The sequence below is a fragment of the Budorcas taxicolor genome, chromosome 11, assembly GCF_023091745.1.
Source record: "Budorcas taxicolor isolate Tak-1 chromosome 11, Takin1.1, whole genome shotgun sequence".
Taxonomy (NCBI): Eukaryota; Metazoa; Chordata; class Mammalia; order Artiodactyla; family Bovidae; genus Budorcas; species Budorcas taxicolor.
In genome coordinates, this window is record NC_068920.1 from 32141221 (window position 1) to 32157695 (window position 16475).

The window sequence follows — 16475 nt, forward strand, 5'->3', positions numbered from 1 at the left end:
CAACCACTGGCTAGCGAAAAAAGAAAAGCGAACAAAAAGCAAAGAACAGTGAAGAAAAAGCAGATCAACTGTCCTTCGCATGTCTGACTCTAAATCTTTATACCTCCCATATTAGATATTTTCTGCAAGTAAATAGTTCCTGGCTCCCAGGATGCTCGAGGTTAAACACTGCACAGTGTTTGTAAACAGCATCACAACTTACACAGGAACAAGGGCCATATGGCCATTTCCCCTCGAAGGGAACACCAAAATTAGCTTATTTCTTCCAGTCAGCATTCTGTATGCCAAATATTGGGGGAAGAGGGGAGGTGGGCTGCCTTTTCTCCCAGCCGTGTCTGCGCTTAGAGCACTAACTCCTACCCAGCCGCATCACCCATTTACCCAGCACCCACCCTCCCCAGCTCCATCAACTCCGCACCTCCTCCCAGTCTCATCACACCTCCATCAGCAGACTCTTCCAGCCTCATCACCTCACCCTCGTCCTCCAGTCACAGACCTGCGAAGATTCCAGCAACAGGAGAGGAAAGTAAGGAGGTAATAACGCAGGAGTCTGGAGTCTCCATACAAGCACTATCTACTCCTGCGGAGAAACTCAAGTCACAGCTCCCAAACTGGAAAAAGACGGGATTCTCTCGCATTCAGAACCCGAGTTCAAGGCGCGCTCACTGCAGTCGGGCCCCGAGCAAGCAGCCGAGGATGCAAAGGTGAGCAGCAGAGTCGCAGTATCAGCTCTTTTGAGGCTCCCACTCCAGCGGAGACAGCAGATAATTTCCATAAAGCCCGCCCAGAAGGGACAAGGTAAGGAATATCCCAAGGCAGGACTGAGCTAATCCTTGAATGTTAAAAGCCTAAAACGCAACTAGTCGGAAGTGACGTGCCAGCTGAGATCAGCAGGACCGCCACATTATTGGCCGCCGACTCGGCGAGCCACCTTCTCCCGAGACTGGCCAGGAGAGAGGAGAAGTGTAGCTCAAAGTCCGCAACCCGCCCCTGCTCCGCCCTCGACAGCTCCCAGCGCCACCTGGAACCAACCGAGCCAGACCAGAGTCCGGGCGCGGACCCTGGGCGGGACAGTACCGCTTGCCCCGGCGCCCGTAGGCGCCCTGAGGGCAATGGGCTTCAGCGCTCCGCCACGCGCATGCGCGGCCCTCTTTCTCCAGCGGATTCCGCGGGTCACCTGGACGACCGCATTCCAGCCACCTGCCCCTGACTCCTCCAGCTGGTCCTCACCTCCGCCCCCCCGCCTTCTTGCTCGGCAGGCGCCGCTAGGCCCTCCCGCGGTCGCCCGCCGACACCCCAGCTTCCACTGACACGAGCCTCTCGGCGCGGCTTCCGCTTCCGGCGAGTATTGTGTGTCGCGCTGCGGGGCGGGGGCGGGGGGAGGAGGAAGGAGGGAGGCAGCGCTCCGGCGGCTCCGCGCCCCGCACTCCCGGACCCGAAGCCGGGAAGGTAGGTGCTGTCCCGCCGCCGCGCCGGGACCCTGGGGCCTGCCCCCGCCCGCCGGCTCCGCACGCCGCGTCCTAGCGCCCCGCGACTGCGTCACCGGCCCCCCGCACGTAACCACAGCTGCCTCCGCCCGTTTCAGGCCCGGGCGGACGTTTTGCCGCCCCGGCGACGTCAGCGCGTCCGGCGTTGCTTGGCTACCCCGCCGTTACCCCGTCCCGCTGCCGCTCGCCTCCCCGGGTGAAACTCTGACGCCGTCACCGCGGGTCTCGGCTGCGTCATAGCGGCGGGCATCCCATCTTCACGTCACACCTTCTCACCTGGACACGCATCCCTCCCTCCCTGCCAACAACGACGTTTCCTCTCCCCCCTCTCCAGCCCCCCTGCGCCAGATCAGGCGGGAGAAGATGGAGACGGGGGTGGGACCGAGTTGTGGACCACGCTCAGGAAAGGGGCGCAAGGTGGGACCCCCCAACAGTGGTAGAAACACAATGAGGACCTCTCTGAAGTGTGCCCTTCTACTGAGACACGAGGAATAGGGGGGAAATGACCCAAGGCCTCACTAATGCTGTAGCTCCAAGCCCTCTCCCCATACTTCCCTAACCTTTTCCCCATCTTTCTCTAACGCTACTTTTTCGCCAGTCTAGATCCATCCTGGTCCCTAACTCAGCATACAGTTCAACTCATCTCGGGTGAGGCCACCACCTAATTTCTAGATTAGGAAAAGGGAAGTGTTAGTGGTCGAAGTTGGATTCCTGTAGGTAAAGAAAAATCATCTAATTGAACTTCTCTCGTGGTTGAGGGAGAAATTCAGGTCCAAATATGTTATCAGTTCCTACTCCAAATTAAACACTTTTCACGTTTGCCATCAGTATATACAGAAATAATCATTGTTAACCCAACTCACTACATGGCCACTTCTCTCTAAACACATAAATAGACTTACTACATTTTCTTCTGTTGGGTTCCTTAGAGAGAGAGGTTAAGGGGTAGAGAAATGAAATATTTCATGGATAATAGTGGTTATGTTTTAAGGATGGAACGGAAGACCAGCCTTCTGCTTTATACATCTCTTAGGGGCATTTCCAGTTCTTTTGAGGCTTCATTAGAGTTTTTGATTGCCAGTTTACTTTTCTCTCTTAATTCCCGACCACCCAGAACCTGTTAGTTGGAAGTACAGTATATCCAAGGAATTAGTTATCAACAACTATTTCAAAAGACTCCTGTCAGCACTGAATACTTGGAATAAATTTGTCAACTCTTCTTTTCAAGAAATTATTGCCCTGGGCTCAGTAATAAACTCTTTGTTATAGCTGCTATAAATTTATCACTTTTACAGCAGCTCCAAACATCCAAATGCACACAAATAGGAAACAGTTGTTGTGTGAATCATTTCATTCCATGATGAGTGCACCCTTCCTCTAGGCCTGGTAAAGGGAAGCATAATGTCACACTTTTCTGAAAAGAAGAGGTTGTTACCCTTGCCTAACTCATTCCAATATTTACCATTTGAAAGACTGAGGGAACAGTGGCAAAGAATCAAGCTTAGGCTTCAGTGGGCTATTGTAGTAGAACTCTTCTGTAGCATTAAACTTTAAAATATTCTTGATTTAAGCAGTCTTAATGCTTTGACTCTTAAGGCACTTTTCACTTTCCCATACTCTTTTTTCATCTATTAGAAAAAGATGTCAAACTAAGAATACATTTTTCTGAAACTGTACGATACTAGTGGAATGAACCTGGATCAGGATGAATACTCTGGGCTAGACTTGAAAGAAGCGTCTGCTTCTAACAAGAAAAGGCAGTGGTGAAAGACGAGACTGAGGGTTGTGTGTCAGTTTGCTCATAGGTGGGAGTCACAATTTTGGGAAATGGAAAAACCAAAGAGATTGACTGGGGGAAGAGAAGATTTAAAAATACCATGACAGTGCTAAGTCTGGAGTTAGGATTTAACCTGGGGGTAAATGTCAGGCCAGGGATGCAAAAAAATTAACCCCCCCCCAACTAACTTTTTTTTTTCTCTTCTCTCTTCTTAACCTCAAGTTAAATAATGGCAGAGACAAGTCTCTTAGAGGCCGGGGCCTCTGCAGCCTCCACAGCTGCAGCTCTGGAGAACCTACAGGTGGAGGCAAGTTGCTCTGTGTGCCTGGAGTATCTGAAGGAGCCTGTCATCATTGAGTGTGGGCATAACTTCTGCAAAGCTTGCATCACTCGCTGGTGGGAGGACCTAGAGAGGGACTTCCCTTGTCCTGTATGTCGAAAGACATCCCGATACCGCAGTCTCCGGCCTAATCGACAGCTGGGCAGTATGGTGGAAATTGCTAAGCAGCTGCAGGCCGTGAAGCGGAAGATCCGAGATGAGAGCCTCTGCCCCCAGCACCATGAGGCCCTCAGCCTCTTCTGCTATGAGGACCAGGAGGCTGTGTGTTTGATATGTGCAATTTCCCACACCCACCGGGCCCACACCGTCGTGCCACTGGACGATGCCACACAGGAGTATAAGGTAGGGAACCAGACACTTGATGTCAATGCAGGGCAAGAGGGAGGAGCCCAGAGGATGGGCGACTCCCTGGGTAGAGAATCATAAGCTCCTGAGGGCAAGACAGTCTCTGGTGCTCACTCTGTAGTCCCCTTGGAGGTACAGAGCTACGTACTGGGGTGAAGGTCAGGGGGTGCAGTCCCGTCTGATTGGTTGTCCTCACGCATGAAGAAGAGCAGTAAGAAGTACGGCCCAAATTTGTAACACATTTGAGTATGTGTGGTCTTAGAATGTATCCTATTTTTCATAAATGAATGAAACCACACAGAGAATCTCAGACTTAAGAACTAAAAAATAGTCTGGTTCCTTCATTCTGTCCCCCCTGCTCAGCACACCGCTTTTTTACCCACTGGTATTGGGAACAGGTAACATCATTTTAGAATGATCCCAACCATTCTAAACCATCCCAACCATTTAGATGAAAACAGCTAAACCAGCCTGTTTTCATCTTCCCCAGATAATGGGTAACATGGCATCTGGTTTAACTTACTGCTGAGACACAGGGTAAATGTTTGAGTAATAGGAACTAGAGATTTTACTGTCTTAGCACTTTATCACGTAGTTTGCCTAATTATATTAATGAAGTCTTACAAACAAGACTTTATGGTAGTTCACAGAATAATCAAGATTTTATTTTATTTGCAAGTGGTTAGAGTTGTATAGGAAAACAAATTTTAAAAAGGATATCAGGGACTTCCTTGGCAGTCCAGTTGTTAAGACTCCATGCTTCCAGTGCTGCAGGGATTCAATCCTTTGTCAGGGAACTAAGATCCTGCATGCCATGTGGCCAAAAAAAGAAGAAGGATATCAGGGTACATAAGGGTACATAACTGCCTGTCAGTACAGGCAGTTCCTTGTTAGAAAATGAATAGGGCTAGGGAAGAACAGAGAGTTGGTGACAGCTGGACACAGTGAGATTCAATTAAAGTTTTGCAAGCAAGGAAGGCATGGAGACAGGCTGGAGGCAGGAGGAGGGACCTGTAGGAAGTTGACACTTCATGAGCAAGGAACGGAGTTGGATTAAGAGGTGGTCAGATGAAAGAGGAGAGTGAAAAAGTTGGCCTAAAGCTCAACATTCAGAAAACTGAATGGCATTTGGTCCCATTACTTCATGACAAATAGATGGGAAAATAATGGGAACAGTGTCAGAGTTTATTTTGGGGGGCTCCAAAAATCACTGCAGATGGTGATTGCAGCCATGAAATTAAAAGACGCCTACTCCTTGGAAGGAAAGTTATGACCAACCTAGATAGCATATTGAAAAGCAGAGACATTACCAACAAAGGTCCGTCTGGCCAAGGCTATGGTTTTTCCAGTGGTCATGTATGGATGTGAGAGTTGGACTGTGAAGAAAGCTGAGTGCCAAAGAATTGATGCTTTTGAACTGTGGTGTTGGAGAAGACTCTTGAGAGTCCCTTGGACTGCAAGGAGATCCAACCAGTCCATTCTAAAGGCGATCAGTCCTGGGTGTTCATTGGAAGGACTGATGCTGAAGCTGAAACTCCAATACTTTGGCCACCTCATGAGAAGAACTGACTCATTGGAAAAGCCCCTGATGCTGGGAGGGATTGGGGGCAGGAGGAAAAGGGGATGACAGAGGATGAGATAGCTGGATGGCATCACCGACTTGATGGACATGAGTCTGAGTGAACTCCGGGAGTTGGTGATGGACAGGGAGGCCTGGCGTGCTGCGATTCATGGGGTCGCAAAGAGTTGGACACGACTGAATGACTGAACTGAACTGAGATGAATAGGAAGCAAGTAGTTTAAAACAATTGGGTTAGGCTCTGAACATAGGCTGTACCAGCCAACCACAAGTGTTGTTCTCCTACTTCACACCTCTCAGGAAAAACTGCAGAAGTGCCTGGAGCCCCTGGAGCAGAAGCTGCAGGAGATCAGCCGCTGTAAGTCCGCTGAGGAGAAGAAGCCTGGCGAACTCAAGGTAAAGGCAGGCAGTCCCATTAGGCCTGCCCTACAGGCAATTAACTGAACATTGTCAGTCACTCAGTCGTGTCCAACTGTTTGTGACCCTGTGGACTGTAGCCCACCAGATTCCTTCTGTCCATAGAATTCTCCAGGCAGAAATACTGGAGTGGGTTGCCATTCCCTTCTCCAGGGGATCTTCCCGACCCAGGGATCAAACCCAGGTCTCCTGCATTGCAGGCAGATTCTTTACCGTCTTAGCCACCAGGGAATCCCTGAACATTAGCTGTACATTATTTAACTAAACATTAATGATGCATTATTTAATCCAACATTTTTGGTTTATTAAAAAATGCTCTTTCAAAAACAATGATATTTTATTAAGCTTGATTGTCATTAAACATTGTACTTAAGAATGTTTAAGTACATTCTTAATTGATTAAGAATTGAGGAGAAGGATATAAGGGGTGAAGGATTTGGCGAGCTGAGGGAGTTCATGGCCGCTGGTCTCCTTTTCTTTGTAGAGCAGGAAGGAGGCTCTCTGCTGGAGAATGTGGAAGGTGCATTGGGGAGGAAGGATGAAGAAGCTGCCCAAGAGCTCCCAGAACCCCCCAGTCACATTAGAACCACATTCTCTTAATTCGCATAAGCTCGAGTATGCTAGGTAGTATGGTTTCCTAGAATGTTCTTTCCCTTCCCATCTCTACCTATAGTATCCTGTCCATCCTAAAATGAAAACCATTTACTATGTAGCCTTTCCTGACCCTTCAGAAATTCGCTTTCTTAATTTTCATACAATTTCACATCTTTTTTATAGTATTATCATATTTGTAGACTGGTATTTTGATACCTGCCTTATTTCTTCTATTGGACAGTGAAACATGTATTAATTGTAACAGTAATAATAGGGCATTAATTCATTAGGTGTTCATGACATTCCAAAGTTAAAGTATTGTATTAGGTCTTAGGCTTGGTTCTGCCCAGTTTTAAGTTCTAAGAGATCAGGCTAGACTTGGCCCCAGTGGAACATAGAGAAGGTACAAGAAAAGGAGAAGGGAGTCCAGCAAAGCTTATTAGGCAAGAGTGAACTTAGATACCCTGTAAGATAAGTCTTATTATCCCCAGTTTACACAGAAGGAAACAGAACTTGGATCAGTGTCTAGTCCAAGATCATACAGCCAGTATGTGGCAAAACCAGAGATACTAATTCTGCAGGAATCAATAAATATTTATTAAGCTTCCAGTATAGGCCACACCCTGTCTTTGACACCGGGCCATTGATGACCAAAAACATGGTCCTTGCCCTCCTTGAGCTTACTGTCAGGTAGAGAAAATAGAAACAACAGACACAAAAAGTACAGTTGCAAATTCCCAAGAATATGACAGAGAAACTCAATGTCATTAAAGCCTTCCAGAAGAAATAAATGAGATTTAGGGATTACCAAGAACTAAGCACAGGTTTGAAATTAGTGGAAGTTAGTTTGTTTGTTTGTTTGTTTTTTAACAATGACAACATTTCAATAGGAAGCAAGTATTATTACCTTAGTCCTTTATGCATTTTAAAAAGAAACATTTGAATTTTTAAAAAGTTGAACTAATTTTGATTGCAAAGGTAAACTTAAAAAAGTTATTGTCCTGAAACACTAAAAATCTGTGAAAATGAAGCTTATTCCTAATCATTAGCTTTCCTCTCCCTATTGATCACATTCTTAAGGATAAAGGACAGAGAAGGAAATAAAAAGTTTAAAAACCTGCTAAATGCTTGAATAGAACTGTGGTGTGGGTTTTTTTTTTTTAATGTAAATTATCATTTCAGTGGTCTCAGAAACTGTCACCAATCACCAACTTTCCTTCAGTGACCTTTTGAATTCTCTTTCCTCCCTCTCCCTCATCCCCACCTCCAGGCCCAATGCCCCTTTTATTTTTTCACATCTATAACCCATTCCTGGGGTGTAAACTGTCAGTCTCTGAAGTGACTTGAAACTGTTTAGCAGGCTCAGCCCCAAAATCTAAATTTATATTTTATAACAGTCCATTACTAAAATCTTACTGATTCTGATATTTTTCCAGTTTTTCCATCTCTGGTTTTTATCAGGTAGATGTCTTGCAGTGTACAAATGATGACAATCTCTAACTTTCGAGTATCTGTGCTTTCCTTTTCTTCACAATTTGCGTTAGCTAGAACTTAGAGTAGGAAATAGCAGAGGTATCTCTGCTATCAGTACTTGTCCTATTATTACAGCCATTTCTCTGTAATAGTACTTGTCATATTATTGAGTTCTTATGTCTTGAATTTTTTTTTCTAAAACATAAAAGTATAGCTTTTTTAGAAGTTAATTTAGTAAATGAAATAATTTTTTCAGCATTGGTTTATTTTTTTATCTCAATGATCTTCATCCCAAGTTATCAGTAAGGGTGCTAATGGGGATGGAGCCATTCTTTACAGAGGGAAATATCAATGGAGAGAAACATGAGTGTCCTTTTAAACTCTTTCCAATGGCACTTGAAGTCTGAATTCATACACGTGGTGCATGAGGAAAGGTATCCTATGCCCCACTGACCCTGTTAAACATAACACCCACCCTCTGTTCTCAGAGACTAGTGGAGAGTCGCCGACAGCAGATCCTAAAGGAATTTGAAGAGCTTCACCGGCGCCTGGATGAAGAGCAGCAGGTGTTACTTTCACGGCTGGAGGAGGAGGAACAGGACATTCTACAGCGCCTCCGAGAAAATGCTGCTCACCTTGGAGACAAGCGCCGGGACCTCGCCCACTTGGCTGCTGAGGTGGAGGGCAAGTGCTTACAGTCGGGCTTCGAGATGCTTAAGGTTCGACCTTTGCCCCTGCATAGCCACTCAGGCCGAGCGCAGTCTAGCTTTGCACAGGTCATTCTGTCAGCCTGCAATGCTCACTCCTCCACTCTGCCTCTCTAAGCCCAGTTCTTTCTTCCAGGCATGCTCAAAGGATCTTTCTCTACAGAAAGCCTTCTCTGATTTCTCACATCCCTTTTGATCACTTCTGTGTTCTTATGTCTTGTCAACAATTATGTGCTTAATTTGTACCAAAGAAAAAACTCAATTTTTTGAGAAGAGGGCAGTCTAGTCTAAATTAGTGAAAAATCTATGCATTAAAAATTGTGTAAGCAGTAACCGTTACTTTTAAGTCCTGGAACTTGACTTACCTAGTGCTCAAAAAGAATAGAAATATAGTGTGATGACACTTGAAATAATGTATAGTAACATGCTGCTTTTGATATGTAAATAGTGCCTCTAAAATGTTTGAAATAGTCTGTTTTCTTAAGCAAATGAATGGTGTTAGCAAGATTCCAGGAAACATATTTCTTATCTTAGAGATCACATTACCAGCATTTGAATCAGCGAGGCTTTGTTGTATATTTATCTGCATGTTATATATTGCTTGGTATTTATTCTCATGTCCTTTCATGTATGTGTGTTCTGCCTTCCACATTAAACTGGGAAATCCTTGGCGGGGCAGAGATTTGTCTTCTTTGTCTTCTGGACCCCAAGTATTCACAAATCAGGATTGGCACGCACTTATAAATATTTATTAACCAATACTAGACAAGGGATACCAAACCACAATGGGAGAGAGTGATTCATTCCTATGCCAGCAGTCTAGAACTACCTCTACTGATTCTCGAGGAGGCAGGTGTGTGGTTGGTACTTGGGGGACAGAGCAAAGAGCAGACACAATCCTATCCCTGGCATTGAGGTCCCGGTGTTCTTGAGGAACAAAGACAAACACACAGGAAACTATTTGGAAGTGACATCAATTACCAAGTTTCATGACGACTGAGAGCTGAAGGTGGGGGTTAGGTTGGGAAAGATGTACTCAGATCCCTCTGGAGTTAGTCCCCTTTGCACTGTGACCCTTAGTTTGTCCTGTGCCTGTTTAATAGTTCTAGAACTTTGGGGAGGAGGGGAACCTTTTGCCTATAGGGCCCTTGACTACCAGGACCAATATTGCTTTCTTTTCTCCTTCCTCTAGGATGTCAAAAGTACCCTGGAAAAGTAAGTGATTCTTGTATCTCTTCGAGTGAGTTAGGTCTTGGCTTAAAGACTAGGGCTGCAGTAGGGAGCTGGGGGAGTAAGAATGGGAAAGTCATGCAGTGTTTGGGTAGAAAAAGGGAGAAGGGTTTTTGCATCCATGAAGCCAATTACAGAACAAATGATTGGGAGTACTAGTCTGTTCCCCTTTACCCTTTGAGCATCAGGACTTCCTTGGTAGGGCAGATACCAACATAATGTAATAGATCCAGATTCTGCCTGGGCCTGTGGGTGGAATCATGTCCAAACAAGACGGAAGGAGGAATGGGTTGGGGAGTAGGGGTGGTATCTCTGCATGAAATATAACAGTACCTCCAGAAAGTTCTAAAACGCATTCTTAAGGATTTGTCCAGGGGACCATGTCTCTTTCCATAGATAGGCAAAAGAAAGCAGTGAGTACTTGTCTTGAGAGAGGAGAAAGTACGAGGATGAATAATGTTAGTTTCTCCCTAAAGATGACAGCATCTGAATAGTGACTAAGCTGGAGCTTCCCCTGACCCTGCCCTTTCTTCCCCTATCTCCCCATCCCTCCTAGATGTGAGAAGGTGAAGACCATGGAGGTGACTTCAGTATCCATAGAGCTGGAAAAGAACTTCAGCAATTTCCCCCGACAGTACTTTGCACTAAGGAAAATCCTTAAACAGCTAATTGGTGAGTTGTTCCCAAAAGGAAACTAGCAAAGGGAATCAACAGAGAGAAGGCAGTCTTTAGGTCCTACTTTATCTGGACTTCAGTTATCCCTGTTGTCACTCTTCATGCCTGTATCCACATCCACTCCTTTACCTGGCTTCTAATCTCACTCTGAGTCGCAGAACTCAAAGTGAGGAGCCTCAGGTGTCATCTGCTCTATAAATAGGGACCCAGAGAGGTTAAATAATTTGCCAAAAACTGGTCTCCTCTTAGTCCCACATTTTTCTAAATAGGGACCCAGAGAGGTTAAATAATTTGCCGAAAACTGGTCTCCTCTTGAGAATGAAAGGGAGTCTCATTAATACTTACTCAGAAAACAGGCATAAGCCAGACTGTTACAGGAAAACAGACACATTGTCACCCTATCACCAGACTGTAATGCTCTCTTGCTCTGTATCCTTCTTAACATTTTTCATCGTTTCTGGCCCCTGGTCTGTGCCTTGTACTTCTCCACCCAGTGAGATGCATGATGATCTCAGAGGAACAGAGGGAGGACCAGGCAGGAGCCTCAAGCACCAGCCCTTGCAGAGTCAAGAGATCATTACCTGTTTATTTTAGGGCCAGGATCAGAAGCCATTGTTCCCTTCCCTCCACCCCTCCCCTCCCTTAGGTGACCCTGAGGATTGAGAAGGTTAACCAAACCACACGGTTCTGGGGGCTTTCACAGGGCAGGCTCTGTAAAGGCAGGCTGGAAGAGTGAGGCGGGGGCGTTTAGCTATTCCCATCCTCATCTAGCTCCCCACTGTGGCTTCTCCCGCCAGCGGATGTGACCCTGGACCCTGAAACTGCTCATCCTAACCTAGTCCTGTCGGAAGATCGTAAGAGCGTCAAGTTCGTGGAGACAAGACTCCGGGATCTCCCTGATACACCACGGCGTTTCACCTTCTACCCTTGCGTCCTGGCTACTGAGGGTTTCACCTCAGGTCGACACTACTGGGAGGTGGAGGTGGGCGACAAGACCCACTGGGCAGTGGGCGTGTGCCGGGACTCCGTGAGCCGAAAGGGTGAACTGACCCCGCTTCCTGAGACTGGCTACTGGCGGGTGCGGCTATGGAATGGGGACAAGTATGCAGCCACCACCACGCCTTTTACCCCTTTGCACATCAAGGTGAAACCTAAGCGGGTGGGCATATTCCTAGACTATGAGGCTGGCACACTGTCTTTTTACAACGTCACAGACCGCTCTCATATCTACACCTTCACTGATACTTTTACTGAGAAACTTTGGCCCCTCTTCTATCCAGGCATCCGGGCCGGTCGGAAGAATGCTGCACCACTCACCATCAGGCCCCCGACAGACTGGGAGTGACAGGTCGGGGCATGGGAATCATCAGGGTGAGGCAGGGTCAAGAGCTACGGGCCTTCCTTCCTGTGACCTGCTGGAATGTCTTCGTGTCTGCCTGGTTCTGGTTCTGAACCATGGGGGAGAACCATGTGGTTTCCCGAATGGTTTATATGGAGGAGTAGGTAGGACTGGACTAGGTCGAGAGCACTGCAATGTCTCCCTCCTGACAGAGTGGAGAGCTGCTTCTCAGGGGGTGGTCTCCCCTGAAGTCCATCGGGTTTGCTATTGCACAAGGACCGGTTGGGAAGGAAGGAGAGACTTTTCCAGAAAAAAGTCTGTGGAAGGGTCTGACTCGCTCAAACCAGAGGAGGAAACAGAAACCCCTGTACAGCCTTTCAGGGGGTTCTTTGACCCAGAATAGACTTTTTTTTTTTTTCTTTTTTCGGAAGATCACAGGGGTCTTTGTACCTCTAATTGAAATAAAGGTGAATGACAGTTGTTCTCACGGGTCTAGAAGTTGAGGAGTTATTTTCAGGGCAGAGATTGCGCATCAAGAAGTTTAGAACGAAGGTCAGGAAAGAGGGCTAAAGAAAGAGAGAAGGGTTTCTTCGGTTCCATTATGAGTAGGATTGGCCAGAGGTAGGAATGTGAGGAGGAGGGAGTAGGAAGAAAGAGAACCCAGGTCCCTGCCTCCATCTTCAGCAGGCCTGGCTTATCATCTCCCTTCTTGTAGTTGTTTGTCTCCAGGAGCTGTTACCTTGCTCATCTGGAGGGGCAAGATGCAAGAGATCATGCAAGACATGTCTACCCTCTCACTGCTTCCCCAAGGGAACTTGGAAAGGAGAGAGTCAGGTATTAGAGGAAAGAGAAAAGCATTCCTATCCAAAGCCCGGGCCTTAAAGAATGCCTCCAAGTAGCTGCTCCCAAGTTGTCAGCCTTGTTACCTGGCTAAGGTATCCAAGCCAGACAGGGAGAAAGAAACTGGTGTCTTCCTTACCTTGGGGACAGGGTAGAAGAGGGTAGTATGTTTAGGGAAGAGCCATACAGGCAACTTCCTTTGGCCTGTGTGCATCTGGCCTGAAACTAGTGTTCATAAGAGCCGGTTTTTTGTTTGTTTGTTGCCATTGTTCACGTTTTGCCATTTCTCCTATCAGAGAATGTAAATCATTTTAATGTTAGGCCAAAATAAACAACCTATATGGTACATATGTTACAGAAAAGGTAACGCAATGCATGCCAAACCAAACTAAAATGACTGGATTATCTGCTACTGGCTAATCGGGTTCACAGAAGACTGGGACAAGAAACTGCAGTTTATTGAGGGCATTTCAGCTCCTCCTACCACCTCAACAGGACTTCGTCCAGACTCTCCTCTTACCTTTGTGCCTTGACTGTGGTTCTTTGTGGCAAGATGCTTTGGTTGGTAAAACATAATATGGAACAAAGGATCCACTGAAGTAATCCTTGTGTCCTGTGGTAATTTGACAATAACCTCTGTTGATGTGTTAGAAACTTAAATGTTAAAAATGCATGTTCCTTGGAATTCTCTGGCAGTCCAGCGTCAGGACTCCACACTTTCACTGTTGGGGGCCTGGGTTTGATCCCTGGTGGGAGAACTTTAGATCCCGCAAGCCTTGTAGTTTGGCCTCAAAAAAAAAAAAGCGTATTCCTGGTGCCTGCCCTCAGTAATTGATTGAGGTCTGGAGTGGGCCTGGGCATATCTGCCTTTTAATCATACGCCTCATTTGAGTCTGGAGGCCTTTGTGAAAGTAATCTGAGAGGAAATTTCAGCCATTTCTTTCAAACAGGAGTCCTGATTGGGGCAAGGTGTGGGGGGTGGTGGTTGAGAGAGGAGAGAATTCTCATGCTCTCCTGACATTGCTACCCTCTCCCCGTCTCAGGGTTTATGCATATTCTGTCCCTCTACTTCTAACCTCAGGAAGGAGTGGTATTATGAAGCAGAAGCAGCAGGTCAAACAGGAAAGGAGAGGCAGAGATTGAAGGGAGGGATGTGAAGTACTACAGGGGATGTTTCTTCAGGGGGATGCTGTTGAAAGGTTTCTGTGCTCAGTTCCTGAGACTAGGGGTTAGTGAGGATCCCCTACTGTGGCCAGCACTGCATTTGCTAAGTGGAAAAGATTGGGAGGAAGCTGTGCTTTCTAAGGGCCAGGAGCCCTCTTCCCTCCCTCCACTACCCTCATGATCCTTTCCAGCGTCACTCCCACTGGCACCAGTGCCTTTTTTTAAAAAAGGGAGACCTGCTGCTTCTGTCTGTAGGTTTTCCAGGCATCTGCCTTTGTCTTCAGGAGCATAGGGCAGAAAGTCTAGCTGGGTATAAACTGCACCTAACCATCTCCCAACCTATCTGCCTAAAAAGAAGAGTCTTCTGTCCTGACGATGTTTAGGGGTTTAAGACTCTTCTGCTCAACTAACTTCTCCAGTCTCTGCCTAATGTAATTATTAGTTTGAGAAAGACTAGGAGGAGGCCCCTGGACTCTCATTGCAGGGGCGGGGTGGATTTGCGAACAGTTGGGTCTGTGAGGCTATAGGGTGGCGCCAGAGAAAGGAAGGCCAGAAAGAAAGGAGTGCGCATCGCTCCCGGAACTACAATTCCCAGGAGGTCTCGCGCGGACGCCGGGGGCGTGGCTATCCTGGGGCGGGGCCTGTGGACGGTCGCGTGTGGAGAGCTCGCGCGGCGCGGATGGCGGGGCCGGTGAAGGACCGCGAGGCCCTCCAGAGGCTCAGCTTCTTGTACCAGGTGAGTCCGCGGCGCACGCACGGCGGGGAACCCAATGCGGAGGGCCCCCAGTGACGGCTCACTTCCCCAGGCCGCCCACTGCGTCCTCGCACAGGACCCAGAGAACCAGGCGCTAGCGAGGTTTTACTGCCACACGGAGAGGACCATAGCGAAGCGGCTCGTATTACGGCGGTAAGAGAGGTTATGGAGCCCGGCAGCGGGCGGGACGGGGGAAGGACTGGAGAGGGAGAGCGGGCGTCCGGACCACCACCTGCCTCCGCCCCCAGGGACCCCTCGGTGAAGCGAACTCTCTGCCGTGGCTGCTCTTCCCTCCTCGTCCCGGGTCTGACCTGCACCCAGCGGCAGAGACGTAAGTACCCTCTTGCTGAGGTGGGATGTATGAGGAACACCTGTGGGCTGGGGAGGGGACGGGCAGTGATCCCTTTCTCGAGGCAGACGCGTGCCAGGTGTGGGATTTGGAGTCGGTGGCTTTCTCTGAGTTGTTAACTCCACTTGGACAGACAGATCTGGGCAGTAGAAAAATGATGTTGCCCTGAGAGGCAGCCTCGCCCGGCCATGATAATAGATGTTATTTGACATCATAGAGGATGATTCCCATCTTCATTCGTTCACTCAAGAATTATTTTTCTGAGATGTGTCAAGGATTGCTCTAGAATCAACATTCTCATTGAAATATGGTCTCATGGGATGGACTAAGAGGAACGATTAGAATAGCCTAGAAAAATGCTTCAGTTAGGGGAGTAGAATACGAAGTTACTTAAACCAGTGGTGGTGAGGTTCTTTATAAGGGCAGGGGAGTAGGAGATGGAAATCCTTGCCATTTGTGAGGCCTCAGGAAAGAAAGCCTGTGGTGCTGTCAAGGAACTGAGAGTTCAGGAGGCAGGCTTTGAGGTGGGCAAGGGCAAGACCTGAGGTGGGAGAGGGAAGCAGGGCAGATCTTGAAGAGTCTTGTTAAGGAGTTTGGACTTTGTCTTAAAGGGTGCGAAGAAAATGATAGACTTTGTTCAGGGACCTGACACCATCAAATTTGCGTTCAAGGTGGGGAGGGAGGAGAATCCCTACTGGAAAACAGTGGAGGCAACACTGGGTTCAGGAGACCTTTTCTTCTCCTAAACCTGGGCACTCTCTTTCTCCCACATGCATTCCAGGCTGCAAGGGTCAGCGCTGGACTGTACAGACCTGCCTGACATGCCAGCGCAGCCAGCGGTTCCTCAACGACCCGAGGCATGTGCTCTGGGGAGACCGGCCCGAGGCCCAGCTGGGGAACCAGGCAGGTGAGAGGTGGTTGAGAAAATGGGGGTTAACCCAGGGAGTAGAGACAATGGGTAACAGAGAGCTGCAGAAGACAAATGGGTGAGTTTTGGGTTGGTGTGGAAAGTGCCAGTCTTCAAAAACTAATTCTGCTCATCTACTTAGATCCCAAACCACCACAGCCCTTGCCAAACACAGCCCACCCCATTCCAGCCCAGCTTCCTGAGGAGAAAGTGCAGCCTCAGAGCTCCAGTCACCAGTGATGGACTCACTCTGTCTTCCAAATAAATTTTAATTCTGCTTAACTTTGTGTAATTCCGTTCTGTGAATGTTTCAGCTCTTTCCTCTGTTTCTGTCTGCATTTCTCTGTCACCAGTTAACCTCTCCTTTGTCCTTTTTGTCTTTTGTTGTTGTCATCCTCTTAGTCCCACCATTCAGGGAGATAGATCCGTTTCCACTTGGCCCTGGGAAGTAGCTCTCATTTCCAGGACCCTGCCTCCGAAGTGCCCCTCTACCCTTGC

General features: G+C 47.6%; 1 protein-coding gene across 2 annotated transcripts; it reads left to right on the forward strand.

The window, feature by feature from the left end:
• Positions 1–1376: 1376 nt before the first annotated feature.
• On the forward strand, positions 1377–16259 carry LOC128056051 (E3 ubiquitin-protein ligase TRIM39). 2 transcript variants are annotated; one of them, XM_052648699.1, is made up of 12 exons: positions 1409–1449; positions 2091–2135; positions 3487–3946; positions 5829–5924; positions 8501–8731; positions 9912–9934; positions 10506–10621; positions 11422–11606; positions 14774–14874; positions 14970–15052; positions 15852–15977; positions 16120–16259. In XM_052648699.1, exons 3-12 carry the CDS (start codon positions 3494–3496, stop codon positions 16215–16217), a joined length of 1512 nt encoding a protein of 503 aa, XP_052504659.1. In that variant the 5' UTR covers positions 1409–1449; positions 2091–2135; positions 3487–3493; the 3' UTR covers positions 16218–16259. The 2 variants fall into 2 exon arrangements, with proteins under 2 accessions (XP_052504661.1, XP_052504659.1); XM_052648701.1 differs by lacking the exons at positions 2091–2135; positions 14774–14874; positions 14970–15052; positions 15852–15977; positions 16120–16259 and having other exon boundaries at positions 1377–1449; positions 11422–13398.
• Positions 16260–16475: the final 216 nt, after the last annotated feature.